Source organism: Magallana gigas, chromosome 1 (genome assembly GCF_963853765.1).
Source record: "Magallana gigas chromosome 1, xbMagGiga1.1, whole genome shotgun sequence".
Classification (NCBI taxonomy): domain Eukaryota; kingdom Metazoa; phylum Mollusca; class Bivalvia; order Ostreida; family Ostreidae; genus Magallana; species Magallana gigas.
Genome location: NC_088853.1, coordinates 49745801 through 49762271, shown reverse-complemented (window position 1 = coordinate 49762271; position 16471 = coordinate 49745801). Strand labels below are relative to the sequence as shown.

The 16471-nt window shown below is 32.8% G+C and overlaps 2 protein-coding genes across 3 annotated transcripts in view; one reads left to right on the top strand and one right to left on the bottom strand.

Moving 5' to 3' along the window:
• The window catches only part of LOC105348212 (SAC3 domain-containing protein 1), a 57788-nt gene that overhangs the window by 9437 nt on the left and 31880 nt on the right, over positions 1-16471 (bottom strand). For both annotated transcript variants that reach the window (XM_066069600.1, XM_066069593.1), the window contains exon 2: positions 16013-16066. In XM_066069600.1, the coding sequence (XP_065925672.1) occupies positions 16013-16066 (54 nt within the window). The remainder of the gene's footprint in view (positions 1-16012; positions 16067-16471) is intronic.
• Positions 182-16202, top strand: LOC136269585 (multiple epidermal growth factor-like domains protein 10). The gene is made up of 10 exons (XM_066069586.1): positions 182-315; positions 1636-1866; positions 10381-10632; positions 10867-11004; positions 11141-11278; positions 11860-12000; positions 12249-12386; positions 13217-13360; positions 13607-13709; positions 13807-16202. Exons 1-10 carry the CDS (start codon positions 255-257, stop codon positions 14009-14011), a joined length of 1551 nt encoding a protein of 516 aa, XP_065925658.1. The 5' UTR covers positions 182-254; the 3' UTR covers positions 14012-16202.

The following is a 16471-nucleotide window of genomic DNA, read 5'->3' as shown; positions in this document are numbered from 1 at the left end:
TACAGAATATAAAGGGTCAAGAGGAAGATGCTTACAACTAATATTACTTGTAGATGAATAAGCAGATTTTACAATGTATACACATGTACATGTATATATACCTGCATGAAATCACCCTATCCGCAAGGAAGATTGATATTCTAATTCATACGGTGTTTTTTAATCTGTTTATTTAATTGGGTATGTATGTTTAGTTTATTTAAAAGTCTTGATTTTTACTTCCTGGATGGTTTATCATATAAAGAACAGCCATAATGGAGTCAGTTTTGTTTTTCTCTTTTCTGTCTGTATGGATCAGTCTTGGAAGAGCATATGGTAAGGCATTCTACTGACTTACTCGTTTATTTTAAAATTAACAAGGAATACATATTGTTACTTGTTGTTTTCATATTCAGGTTGAGGGGCAGAAGTCGGTCCCTTTCTCAGCCCTTTTCACAATAAATTACTTGTCGCTGTTCCCTTCCACACCGGGTAACGGACGCATATATACAACGTACTAATAATCCTGACGAAACCAAGCAGTTTGACGCTTATACTTTTAGCCCACAATAGCCTAGTACAAATTTTATATTACAATGTATCTTCATAATGGTATGCACCTTTAAAGGGACATGGTCACGATTTTGGTCTAAAATTATTTTTTCGATGTTTATGTTTACAATGCTTCAGTAAGGCATTTTTAATATGCAACCAAAATTTGAGTGTCATTCGTTGAGTTATAAGCGAGTTACAGAGCTTACAATTCTTCGTTATGTAAGCTGTGGTTTACATTTTGAATGTTGGAGTGAAAATTCCAATGTTATATCTGAAACGAATGTGTGAAACATTAGGAACTGTTTATTTATGCTTAAAATGAATAAGAAGATAGAAAAATCAGCTTGAAAAAGATTTTTACTGATATATTGAACCTATGTAACCAAAAACAGGACACGTGTCTTGTTTACATGATGAAGAGTTGTGAGCTCTGTATCTAGCTTATAAATCAACGATTGACTCTCAAATTTAATTTGATCATTAGAAGTACATTTCTTAGGCATTGTTAGTAATAAACAAAAAGAATTTGACCAAAATCGTGACCATGCCCCTTTAATACGTACGTTACATGAAAGTAGTACAACGAAATCACAAAACTTGACATTGTATATGTTTAAAATATGTGTATATATTATTACCATCAAAAACAGTGACAAAAAAAAAAACGAATTAAACGAACTGGTTATAAAAGTATGATATAAGTGCTGTTCTGCATTCCTTATATTGACCTAGCATTAATCGTTATATACCTCAAAGTAACAATTGTGTTCATAACTTTAAAATTTGATAGTTGGTGAAAAATTAAATTCAGTGCTAGGCAATGCCCCTCCACCCCACCATAGCACTAGTCATAAACCAAAATGCTTTATTGACATGCTCGTATCACAGGTACTTGAGGACAGGATCGACCCCCCCCCCCCCCCCTTCCAACCCCCTGACTTTAGAAAAGCATACACGTTACATGTTGTATAGGCAATATTGGCGTGTGAAGTAAACTCTTAATCCTTTTGTTTTACAAAGAACATGGCTTTGTCTAAGCCAGCATGACAGCTGTGTTCTTACAACAACCTTTCAGTGTTACATATAACCACTGTTTTACAGATAATCTTGCATTGAACAAATCAGCATGGCAGCAGTATCCTTACAACGGTAACGACGAAGTGTGGGGGGCGGATCGTGCTGTGGACGGACGGTATACAGACCTGTCTGCTTCTGGAGGACAGTGTGTGGTATCAGAAGGACAATCAACAGCAGAATGGCGGGTAGATCTGGGAAGAGTTCTCAGTATACATCACATCTTTATACAGTACAGGACGGATAATGTTGTCTGGGGTAAATTACATTAAAAAAAATAATTTTCTGAATAACATATTCTTATTGTACTTACATGTATGAACTTGAGTGTCGAATTTTAATTTAAAAGTTTTATATTTTCCACTTACTGCTAATCGAGCGTGTATGAGAGGTGAATGAGTGAATGTGTGAATGAGTTTTGGTTAGTCACGTGAGGATTTTGTTTACGGGTGTATGTTGACCACGTGTTTATTCTTCACTACTACAGTGCAGCTGACCAATAGAAATTTACAACTGAATTCATTAATATGCATGACTTTACTAACTCACTATAAATAGCGTAAATCCCGCCAATTCCCCAACCCCACGACTTTTATCTTCAAGGTAGAAACAGTGAAGTGTATCTTTACCTTACCTGTACAAGATATTTCATATATTTTGTAAACGCATAGTTCTGGATACCTGGTAAGCTTCCGTTTACCTTGTAATTAAAATATATTAATTGTAATTTACTTTTAATTTAGTTTATTCAAATATTCTAAATTACCGTGCGATGTTGCGTATGAATTGTGTACCTAACTGTTTGTGAGTGTAAGTATGTTTGTTAGTATAATCCTCGAAATAAAGGACCAGTGAATAGCTGAAATCAGAACCAGGGATTCAGCATTATTCATTCACACAAGACCCTGCGACACAAGTATTGATACAACATTATATAAATAGTGCCTGTTTGGGAGGGTAACAGTTGAAATTGACACCCCAAGGAAACCATTGTTGACACTGGTTTTCGAGGGGTGTCAATTTCAACTGTTATCCTCCCAAACAGGCACTATTTATTTTATTATACTGAATATCTTAATTTTAGAGATGTTTTTACTGCTTTTATATAGAAATTGCTCGAATTCCACGGCGAACCGTACGCGCATAATTTACGCGCATGTAACAATTCGTTATGTTACCCGTTGCTAAGTGTGTTGCTAACGCTGAAAGGTAATAGAACGGATTATCAACTGCACCTAAACCAATCAGATTTCAGTATTAAACATGAAAGTATAATAATACAACATCTTACATTATGCTCAAAACACATCATGCAATATTAAAGCATCGCGATTCTTTAACACATTAATTTCATGGTTATTTGTTAAATATAGTTTCGATATTATGTAAAAGATAATTTTAATCCATCATCTTAAGAAACAATATAAAGTATAACGACAGATATTCCAAGGCAGGACAAATTGAGGTACCGCATATTCTGATAATTTCGAAACTTTCATTTGAATGGTGTTCATTTGATTGTTGTGCAGTTTAGCCTTATATCATTTAAAAATGTGTAATTGTTGTTCCGTTCAAAGTAAAGACCTGAAATTTGGACGCAACCATTATCATTATCAAGGTCATATCAAAAGGTCACAAAGATGATGACGTCATTTAGCATTTTTATCAATTTACACCTTTGTCAAATATATACTTAAACCTTTGTTAATTTAAAACCCACCGTTAAATGTTTATCCTAATAATATATTTGATATTATTTAAACAAAAAAATGATGATTCATTCGGGATATGAAGGAATGTATTTTTCCTGCAATGTTGCATTGCAGTAAAAATACATAACCCGCGTTATATTAACATCTTTCTTTAACTAATAACTAATTTATAAACTGATTATGAAAAGTTAGTAAAATTCACTAAATTACTGTTAATGTACAAAAGTACGTTAGCTAAAAGAAACAGCCAAATCGTCTCCTGTGAGACTTTGAGTCTGGCATCGTCATGATTATTTCGTGCAGTCCGGAATTTTACTAAGGTCTCTGTAGGTTCAGACCAATCGATAAACAGGGCGTGTCAATTTCAGTCCTGTCACTTTCAGCCGCTGTAGATTTCGACCAATCGATAAATAGGGCGTGTAGATTTCAGTCTGGCTGTTTCTACAGAGCTATGCATTAACTATAAGTTTCCGTAAGAAATAGAGGAAATTATGCTTGGTAGATGTAAAAATATTATAATTACTGCATCATGACAATCACATTGCTAATTTTGATTTAAATTTGAACCATACAATTTCTTGTTAAAGACCGTTACATGTTGCACACTTTCGTCTTAAAGACGATTTACAAGTGCTATATGTAAATTATATCACATCAGAAGTTACTTTTGCTTACCAATTAGAATTTATTTCAGTGTCTGTTAGTAACAGAAATTTCTCTTGTATGAATATCAGTACCAACATTTTAGTAATATTTTAAAAAGAAACTTACTATAGTCTGTCCCAAGATATTTTTGCCGCATATTTTTTTAAATTATTCAATATTTATAAATACCTCTTGGTTCAGACGATGTTCATTCAATAGTATGAAAAAATCCCAAGATTGTCCCTTTGAAACGCTCCCTCTAGCTTGTCGGGTATCAGTACACGGCTAAAAATAAAAAGTCTACGAGGTTTTTCCATTGCCAAGGAGATGAAGACGCCCGGATGATAACGTTGCGCGAGGTGTCCCGAGAATTTCCGAATGGAGAAAAGATGTCAACATTCCCCATTATAAATCTCCGTAGGAAATCTGTTTTCGTTCCTGTGAATTTTTACGAGGGAAAAATGATAATGTGTGAATGAAGTTATCTTGGGAATTTCCCTTTCATGGATTTTAATTGCACTTTAGTCACAGGTATGTGTATTTTTATTAAAAACTGTTCAAATATGCAGCATATATATCTTGGGACAGAGTATAACATAGATAATTTTAACAATGTCTATTTCATTTTACACTCAACTGAAAGGGATTCAAATGGTAGGTTTGCTCACATTTTCAACTTCTCAGGCCTTTTCGACAGGCTCTATCGGAAAGGTTCGAAAAGCTGCGATTGGTTTGCTCAAGGCGATGTGGCAAAATATTGTCAGATCGGATTTTTTTCTTCAAATTTTACATATTTAATAAAAATATATCTCATTTCAATTTACAAAATTTCAGAAATAGGAAAAAATTATTTTACCTGTTTTGTACTACCTTAATGCTAAGCTATGGACTGCGAGTTTTTTTTTTTTAATGTTATGAGATTTATTTGCTATGCTAGAGAAAATTATATAGATTGATGGATGTTTTGGCACATGCCTGTTTATACTTTGAAATTTTACCAAACAAACCTCATTGTACAGAAAAGTCTCATAACTTTCGTAATCAATTACATGTAGTAACGAACTCAAGAAATCCATCAATTTTAAATTCCTGTATGCATTAAATTTTTTGAAAGAATTGCATAAGAGAGCAAAGTTGTATATAAAATACAAGGTTCATTGACATATATTGAAATGACGGATGTCAAGTCATAAATATTTCTTGAATACAGATTTGTTTTATTCCTCTTAAATGTTATACATGTAGCTTATAACCACAACCTTATTAAACAGAAATTTGTGAAATGGTCAAAAATAGAATGTGTCCATTTGAACTTATTAAAATGCTTCATGTATAATGTTAGTATTGTCTATTAAAACTTAAGGGACTGGATAGTCAACAGATAAAACATCATATCTACCTGCAATTTTAAGATATACATCCTTAAGCTATAACTATAATGTATTGAAAAGAAAAATAAATCCATATGCCTTTTTTAAAATTTTCATATTTTCCTAAATTTTGTTATAGAACTCTTCTTAAGGAAGGAGTCTTTTCATGTCAAAAATCCATCTTATAATAAGAAATTCATGAAATTTTGACACAGTCAAACTGATCATATTACAAATTGATTCATTCAGTGTAATCAAATTGACCCCCTTTTTATAATAAAGGGCAGGTCAAGGTCACGACCCTTTCCTCAACTTAAAGGATGAGAAAATAAAGATAGTTCTTTGCGGTTATGTAGACATCTGTATAAGATATGAAGACTCTATTCTTAAAGGGGCATGGTCACGATTTTGGTCAAACATTATTTTTTTTTAATTTTAATGTTTACAATGCTTTAGTAAGGCATTTTCAATAGGCAACCAAAATTTGAGTGTCATTTGATGAGATATAAGCGAGTTACAGAGCTTACAATTCTTCGCTATGTAAATTAAACAAAGCGTTTGTTCTCATTTTGAATGTTGAAGTAAAAATTCCACTTTTAGACCTAAAATAAATATGTTAATCGTTAGGAACTGTTTATTTATGCTTCAAATGACTAATAAGATAAGATTGTTGCTAGTATATATACTAAACACATGTAAACAAAAACAGGGCTCGGTCCTTGTTTACATGACGAAGAATTGTGAGCCTTGTATCTTGCTATAAACTCAACGACTGGCACTCAAATTTCATTTGATCATAAGAAATGAATTCTTAAAGCATTGCAAATAATAAAAACAGAAAAATAAAATTTGACCAAAATCGTGATCGTGATTTACGTTTGACAAGTCGAAAACCAGAAAAGACTCCTTCTTTAATTAAAAAAAAAAATCATTTTTATTAAAAAATGATTTTATTGTTAACATGTTCTAATTCCTCTTACATGTATATTAACAATTGTTGACATATGTACAACAATACAGTTTTATACATTATGCTCAAAACAGTTTCGTAATTCTTTGGCACATTCATTTTATGGTTATTTGTTATAGTTTAAAGTAGTACACAACACATGTGAAATCAATTATCTAAACCATGTTCTCATATACACAAAAAAGTTAACACAGGACGAAAAACCATCTTTAAGCAAGTCCTTAAAGGTGGCTTAAAGGTGACTTAAAGGAGCTTAAAGGCTATACAACCTTTAAGCCGCCTTTAAGTCACCTTTAAGCAAGTGCTTATAGGTCCTTAATGTCCAAACTTCTTTAAGCCACCTTTAAGCCACCTTTAAGCATCTTTAAGTGGCATTTACGCTCTCTTTACACTGCCTTTACACTGTCTTTAAGTGGCCTTTAAGTCAATATTGATCAAGCTGAACAATAAAAACATATATTAAATGCAAAAGCTCTTTTATAGAGATGGGAGGGGGTCATCCGAGTGATAATATAATTTCCAAGGAAGGGGGGGGGGGGGGTGTTCCAGGCGGTTTTAATCGTCGCTCCATTAAACACAGATCGCTATCATCAGCACCGCTCCGATGGACACAGATTGCCGTTATAAAATTCTTTATAATTTTTGGGGGGTTTCAAAATTATTGTAGGGATGAACGCAGTCTCTGTATCTTAATATGTGCATAAAACTAGTTAAAGTATGTTTGTTTCCTATTATAAATTAATCGGTGAAAAAAATCTCTCTCTCTCTCTCTCTCTCTCTCTCTCCCTCTCTCTCTCTTTCTCAGTTCATCCGGTTATTAAACAAAATAAAGATAATGAACCAAAAATGTATGATTTAATTTGTTAATCGGTTTAAGGTTTGTATTTTTTTTCCAATTTTCATTATTTCTAACTCTAGATCTGCTAGATACATGTTAAAGATGAAAAGACTCTCAACTGCCTTTGTTATATCGGGCAGGATATTACTGCTTTGTTTGTCTAGACATAGTTTTGTTCGTTTGTGTATATCTAATTAGAGTCTATTGTTTGTCCAACTTAAGAAAACCCCTGGAACTAACACAGAATATACAAGATATACACAACAGTTGTGTCGTGTGCCCAGGTGCATGTTTGTGTATATCTAATTAAAGTCTATTGTTTGTCCAACTTAAGAAAACCCCTGGAACTAACACAGAATATACAAGATATACACAACAGGTGTGCCGTGTGCCCAGGTGCACGTCAGGGTTTCTAAAGGCGTTGAATCTTAGTATGTACGAGTAAAAGTTAATTTACATTTGTAATTTATTTTCAAAGTATTATTTCCTAGCTCTGGGTTTCAAAGATGTTGCGTCTACAAATTAACGATACATGTATGTAAGAGTAAAATCTTGAGGCTAATTTATTAATGTACCGGTGATCATAAATAGGGGTTGATTATTTAAATATATGTATTAGGGTAAATATGTCAAATATACCCGGCCTGGCACATCATACAATTGTATGTACAAATCATTTGCAATTGCCACATGCAGTAAATACGTCACCGGTAATTGGTAATTTTGTTTGTTATAGAATTGATAGTTAATAAATCATGTACATACAATTACATGTAAATATTTAAACATATTGGAACGGCGCCGCGATCATGAAAACCGGGAAATTGCAGGAAATTGAACGAATACCCTAATAGTATCATTGCATTTAATAAAAGAAATGATTTCATTTTCTTTCTTACATTTTTATAGCTATAAATAAGATGAACGTATATCTACTGGGTTTAAATTTATTAACTACATGTAAGAAAGCCTACTATAGTGAACCTAACGGTTTCCATTTAGGTATAATATATTTTTGTTCACTGAAGACCAAGTTCCGTATTTCATTCTAAATACATGCATGCATGTAATTGTAATTTAATAAATAGATATAATTGATTGTTACAAACCGAATGATTTGTTAAAATCTTTTCAAGTAAACACATTCAATACAGTGATTCAATATCCACTGATATATAGGATATAAAAACGCTCATATATATGTAAGTTGCCGTGGCGCAGAGGATGTGTGGTGATGCTAGTAAACCAAGGGTCCCGGGTTCTATTCTCGCCGTGGCCGGTTTTTTTTATGTGTTTTTTTTTTCTTTTTTCTTTTTAGAACAGAAACCGTTTTAATACATTTTCTTTCATAAAGTTAATACATTTTGTTGGAAATTAAGCACAATATTGAATTAATTTTTTTTTTAATGGCTTAAAGGCGGCTTAAAGGTAGCTTAAAGGTGGCTTAAAGGTGGCTTAAAGAAGTTTGGACATTAAGGACCTATAAGTTGTCCTTAAAGGTGGCTTAAAGGTGGCTTAAAGATAGTCTTTAAGCTGCCTTTAAGCCATCTTTACGCTTTCTTTAAGCCACCTTTAAGCAATACATATAGCTTAAAGGTAGCTTAAAGGTGGCTTAAAGATCGTCTTTAAGCAACCTTTAAACACCTTTAAGCTATCTTTAAGGAGGACTTAAAGATGGTCATTCATCCTGTGTAATTTTTAATCCAATATCATATTTTCTTACATTATTCGATATTTATAAATAACTCTTGATTCAGACGATGCTCATTCAAAAGTATGGAAAAAACCAAAAAACAAAAGATTTCTCTTTTGAAATGCCCTTTCTAGGTTGTCAGGATTCAATACACGGCTAAAAATAGAAATTCCATGGGGATTTTGCATTGCATCGGCCATAATTTAGCCCGGATGATAACGTTAAAAAGTTGTGCGAGGTAATCCGAGTGACCTCCAAATGGAGAAAAGATGTCAAGATTCCCTATTATAAATATCCGTCTGAAATCCGTTTCTGTTTTATGATTTTTATGAGGGAAAAATGATAATGTGTAAATATAATTATCTTGGAAATGTTTCCTTTCATCGATTTCAATGGCACTTGTGTATTTTTATTAAAATCGTCCAAATGTGCAGAATAAATATCTTGGGACAAACTTTGCATAAAATAGCTTATGACCGCAACATAATTTAACAGAAATTTGTGAAATGGTCAATAATAGAATTTGTCCATTTGAACTTATAAAAATGTTTTATTATGTTATAGTATTGTCGGATTGTCAACAAATTAACCATTAGATCTACATACAATTTTAAGATATGAAACGAAAAGCTATTAACTATAATTAAATAAATAATTCAGTTAACTAGAATTGATCTATATGCTCTTTGAAAAATCATATTTTCCTAAATGTTGATATGGAACTCTTCTTAAAGAGGAGACCAATGCAGTATAAAATGGCAATGGCCACTGAACCCTCTTAAATGCTTTGCAATGATATTTTAATGCTGCAGTAACATGTATGCTATGATAGATGTGGTAAAAATGTTTTGATCGACTGTATTATAGAAATAAATAATTTAACCTTAAAAAAATATGTTTAAGGAACAGGCCACTTTAAAGACATTTTTATAACAGTATGGTTGATATTTGTAACCTGTACCTCTTAATGCTAATATTTTTTCAGTGTCTTTGCCTGTGATACCATTACGTATTGATTTTGCACTACATGTATACAGTCCAATGAATTAAACTGACAAATAATTGGTGCACAAGTTGGGCTTGCTTATTTATACTCAAATCTTAACGCGTACAATATTATCGCTTAAAATTATATCAATTTAAGTAATAAGAAGTATTCTTTGAATATAATGAAGTGATAATTTCTGTCGGAGTGTGATCAAAGCCTTGCTAAAGTCCTCTAGTTTTATTGGATTTGATCACGCCCCAACCAGAATTATCACCTCATAATACTCAAGGAATGAATCCTTATTCCTTAAATGTGGCAGTTGAAAACAACGGCTACACCGTAGAATTCTTTGGATTATCGGTTTTAAAGTTTTAAAGACACTTAGTATAGCAGGGCAACATAATCTAATCCTACAACCAAAACGTGTACTTTACATGAAAGATACTACTACAATAACAGAACTCACCTTGATGGGCATTCTGTGTATGCTTTCAAAATATTTCAAATAAGTGTTTTAAATTAAGTGTGATTTGTTGGTTTGTTTGTTGTTTCATAGATATAAACAATGGCTACACTGCTAGATTTCTGGGATATTCTGCCTACCTATCGAACTCAACCAATAAAGAGGACGGTGTTCTTTGTTTTAAGGACACCAGCTATACCAAAGCCACAATACCGAATCCTACAAACATCACGTGTATTACACAGGGGAGATATGTCATATACTACAACAACAGGACCCAGCCTCCGTATCCTACTGGGTATGATTCGATTGCTATGAATGAACTGTGTGAAGTTGAAGTGTATGGTGAGTACATTTAATAAAGAAGGTGTTTGTAAATTGATGAGCTAACGAGTGTTTCGTAGTTATGCTTATGTATTGTAGAAGTTAATAGATGAATGGTGGTAGAATTTTTGTATTCCGTTTCGAAAAAAGATACGTATACCGTATACATGCAGGGTATTGTAAGTAGGGATGTTTTAGTTTGGAGTATTGAGGTTTTGTCCTTAGTATGTATCATTACTTAAAATGTTTATATAGGATGTCCCATACCTGGATATTACGGAGAGGACTGTTCTTTACCATGTCCACAGAACTGTCAGGAAAGTCATTGTCACATTGTGGATGGAAGCTGTCTCGGCTGTGTACCAGGATACAAAGGTCCTACTTGTAATGAAAGTGAGAGGTTTTAATCCAGTCTTTAGATTATTCTATCAATTTTAAAGTTGAAATCATTGTTACTTAGTAGTTTATCAACCCATTTTGAACAGTAATCAGAACTTTATTATATTAAGTAAAAAAGCTTTTTTTTCAGAATGTCTTGATCAAACGTACGGCCTGGAGTGTCAAAGGAATTGTGGAAATTGTAAAAACAAAGAACCTTGTCATCACGTGAACGGAAATTGCCTGAACGGATGTGCCAGCGGATTTTATGGCGATACGTGCAATTTAGGTACTAACACTTACAGTCATAATATTGGGTTTTGAACTTCTTAAAGTATGACATATAGCAAGTATAAACTTTGGGAACTTATTTCCAATACTATAAACGTATTAAATGTGCCCGTGTATTCTAATTAGCTTATTTGGCGAAACGGGGCTTCCGCAAAATCAAGTACACCAACAAATGTTAAACATATAATATATGTAGATATATAGGTGCATTAAGACATGTGCTTAATCATTTCCACGCTTACTTAATGAAAAATGAATAACTGCAAGATACCGTACACGCCAAATATAATACGTTTTCAGTATCTCATGGGAAACATCATTAATTGTTGCTTGGTTTTCCGGGAGTAGCTTATCGTCTATCACTGTAAAAACATATTACATGTATATTTTTAAACGTCATTTTATAACAAGATCAAAGTTATAATTTAATACTTAATAAATGCAGTTTTTTCCAATATGTTTCGCTGCTTCTATTCGCTGTAAAAAAAAAACGAGAGTTGCCATTGAATTGCTAAATCAAAATTTAAAAAAATATATACTAGTGTCTTATAATTGACGCTATGTTTTGTCTATAAATAGATTGTCCTGACGGCTGGTATGGGTCTAACTGCCAGGAACAGTGTAACGTCAACTGTGGAGTTCCATACAGATGTGACAGGGTGACAGGGCAGTGTGAGGGAGGGTGCAGTGTTGGATGGAAAGGCGTCACGTGCGATACAAGTATAGAACTCATTCACCATTTATAAATTAATCAGTATTCAATGTCTTACGATAAAAACAAATGTATTGTCATGTTTGGAAGAAAAGTTAACTTAATATATGTATAGGCCGTGTAATTCTAATCAAATACATTTCATACTTTTGTTATATCTCTGTCTATATATTCATAGCTATATTGAAATTATGTAATGTTGAAATCCTATTTATTGCTGTTGCTAGTTAATTGTTAAATAGCGTGTATCAAATAGATTGCAATGGCGGACAGTTTGGACAGAATTGCAGCTCTGTTTGTGGCCACTGTCTTGACAAAGAACAATGCCACTACATCCATGGAACCTGTTCCAATGGATGTGATGACGGCTACCACGGACGAGACTGTACCCAAGGTATTAAAGGGACATGGACACGATGGTCATGGTCAAATCCTATTTTTCTGTTTTTATTATTTACAGTGCTTGAGGAAATCATTTTTAATTATCAAATGATATTTGAGAGTCAGTAGATAAGGTATAAGCAAGATACAGAGCTCACATTTCTTTGTCATGTAAACAAGGCCTATACCCGATTTTGTTTACGTGGGTTCAATATACCTGTAACGCACCTTTTGTTGAGCGGATTTGTCTATCTTCCTATTCATTTTTAGCATACATAAACAGTTCCTAACGTTTAACGCATTCTTTGTACGTCTAAAACTTGAATTTACAGTATGGCTTTTCGAAATTTAAACAAACGATTTGTTTACATAGCAAAGAAATGTAAACCCCGTAACTCGCTTTTTACTCAACAAATTACACCCAAATTTCGGTTGCCTATTGAAAATGCCTTACCGAAGATTAAAATCGGAAAAAATGATTGAAGACCAAAATTATGACCATGCCCTTTTAATAATTATCTATTTACCTGCAAAGAAACTGAAATATACAATGTATTTTAAAAAGATATACAAAGAAAATTACCTCAATTACATATTTGCATATTTCATCTCAACGGTTGTCAATGAATTCATAGCAGACAACATTACAGCCCTTTGATGTAACCAACAAATATTAAATTTGGTAAACGTAAAGAATAGAGTTCTATCTCCGCTGGTTTAAAGTTTGCGCTCAAAGATTCAAAAGCATTTCATCTTGCAAAAACCGTGAATGAATAATGCAAATTTTTGCAACTTATATAATTCCGTGTATGATTTGAATTGAATTCATTGTTGTTATTTTAGTTTGCAAAAACAATACATTTGGATCTAAATGTTCATTTACCTGTGGGAACTGCCTTTACCCGTATGGAGAACAATGCCATCATGAGACTGGTCAATGTCAACATGGATGTGACGTTGGTTTCCATGGTGATCGGTGCGATCAAGGTATCGATAGTTAGTGATTTACTGAAGGAAATATTTCTTGATTTTATCTCATATTTATAGTAGCACTCTGAATGATGTGAAGAAATTTGAATGTCTTGGATTTGTTTTATTTGATTGGATGCATTCAAAAAATAAGCTTTGAAGAGAGTTACACATGTCGTATAATGTTAAAGATATTCTTTATATGTCTTAATGAATTGATTTTTAACTATAACCGGGATTGAATTTATTTATTTTTTTAATCAGCTTCCAGTGATCCTGCGTCGACATGTCAATCATCCACTGCATTATATGTTTCTGTGACCATTATAGTGCTTAGTGTATTATTAAATGTGTTTTTAATCATCAGGTAGGCAAATTTTTAAATATATTTTTTCTCTATTGAGTTTTTTAGTTATAACAGGATTTTTTTTAATTTGATTAACGAATCGTTTATTCTTTTCTAGACAACTAAGAAAAAGCTTGTGTACATGTACATGTTTACAACAAAAGATCCCAGATAACGTCGATAAACACTTTGATGGAAAAAATATTGAGTTAGAAAAGACAACGCATTTTTCAAAGTCCAAGTATGACGAAGCAGAAGACAATGCTGCCTATCAAGAGCTTGAAGAAATAACGAAAGAATCCGCGTATAACAATCTTTCTTGATGGAATAATTAGGATCCAGAGTGGTTATGAATATATTTTTGTGAACGCTTATTAATTTATATTGAAAACCGCAGTTTATCGGCCAGGATGTACTTTCGATATAATAATAACTAGATGTTGTCATTAGACAGTAATACCCGCACCAAGTGTTTGCCCCTAAATAACACTGTTTTGTACCAGTTTAATTAAAAATGAAGGCCACATGCAAGCTCCGGTAATACATTTAAAAATTACAATTTTCATAACTGAAGGATGAGATCCCTTCCCATATGATATTACATATGAGCAGCACTTTATGTGCAATTTGGGGTTGAACTGTTTGCAGTGAATTTTCAGTTAATCAATAATCTTAACATTTCATGTCATAGAAAGTATAATGGTCTATATAATTATTACAAACAAAATTAAAAATTGAATTATGCCCCCTCCCCGTGGCGGTTGCCGGTTTTAGATTTGCTTCTGTGTGCCTACATGTACATCATCGTGTGCACAGATTTAGAGAAGGGGTGGGAGTGAGGGGTCCAGACCCCCCCCCCCCTGAAAATTCATTTATATCAATTGTAAAATTAACAAAAAAATACACCTTGGACCCCAATACTCTTACAGACATGTAAACACTCTAACCCACTGCGCTTCAATGTTAGGCAACATTATTTGGGGGGTAAATATTTAATTAATATTTAATATACTTTATTGTTTATCTCAATAGGAAGTATACATCACAATACTGCACCACCTTAAAGCTGTTATTTACCTAATAAAATAGTCCAAGTGGATTTGAAGAATAGGTCATAAAAATACATGCATGTTACAAATAACTGATCTTTGTCTGCAAATAATGCTGAAAAATTCAAATCTGTACTTTATTCATTTCTTGAGAAAATGAATAATTAGTAACAACAAGTTTTGTCAGGCGGCGCAATGTGCGACGTCGAAAATTTCCAGCCTTTTGTTGTTGCTAAACTCTCCACATCGTTGACGATAACATTAACGTTTTATTTCCGAAATGTCTTAGAAAAAATATTATCTTTGAACATGTACCCTGAGTGCACATTAAACATATATTTCTAGTTTGTTTTTTTTTTTGTTTTGTTTTTATTTTATTTTCTTAGTACAAACGACCTGTCGGCTCCAAACTTGCCCTGTATTTACTTGTAACGTCCGTCTTATCAAAATGTGTCGTTCAGCATTTTGACGTCCATTAATACAGTAGGGGTTTCTTTTTTCCACTTATTGCCATCATATTTGTTCTAATATTTTCAATGTTGTTTAACTACTCATTCACAAAACGCATTTCTAATCGAGTTTGTTAATTTCATTTACTTCCAAAGCCGCTTAAGATTTATTTCATGGTCTATACAAAATTGTATCAGTTACTGCTGCGCCGCCTTAAACGCTGACATCGTCATTTTATTACGAGTTAACTTTTTAACTTGTCACAAAACGCGCTATGAAATATTTGAAAGTTTTGTTATAGCCAGAACATTTTCTGTGTAAATAATACAATTGTTATCAAATATCAATGTATGTTTTATTTGCATTTTGCATTCGAACAGTACTTTTCCTCGCAATTTTCATTTCATAATGTTGATTTTAACATTTTTGTTTTTGACATTGCGCCGCATGTCGAATTTCTGATCTAACATGCTTTTATTTCACTAATTTATTCTCAAACAATATTTGATTTGAAAACATTATTTGAATGCAAATTTCTTGAACCCTCGGTGGCACAAATTTCATCTTCCTTTGTCTTCGATTAACTGAGTAACGCCACTTGTCTACGCTATTTTGGGACAATCCTCGTAATTCCATGGATGCGTTGTTTTTCAGTATTATTAAAAAGATAACTCTTTCTAAATCTGTTTTTGTGGAGGATATAGATCCATGGGAGAGGGCTACCCAGGAATACCAAAATTGAAAATTGAGCCACCGTGGACTCTATTGATTCCACAGCATCTGTTAATTGTTTAAAGAAGATTCTACAGTTAATGACATACTAACCTTTCAGATCTGTAGACTTTTTCCAGTGGGTGAATAAGATTTTCTCTAATCCTCCTGCAATTCAACTTTATGAAAATTAAATCAAACAGCAAACCATGCAATTTTTTTCTTTATTTTTATAGTCACTAAAGTGTTTCACCTTCCATTTTTTCATTTATTATGTTATTTGTGTTACACTGAAATCCTTTCTACCCTATTTGTTTTGGTGGTTAATATTCGCTGCATATATATTTTTTAAAGGGGCATGGTCACGATTTTGGTCAAAATTTATTTTTCTGTTTTTGATATTAACAATGCTTTATAAATGCATTTCTAATGATCAAATGAAATGTGGGTGCTCGTCAATGAGTTTTAAGCAAGATACAGGGCTCACAATTCTTCGTCATGTAAACAAGGCTCGTGCCCCTTTTTTGTTTACATAGGTTCAATATACAGTCATTTCATGCATATCTTTTACAA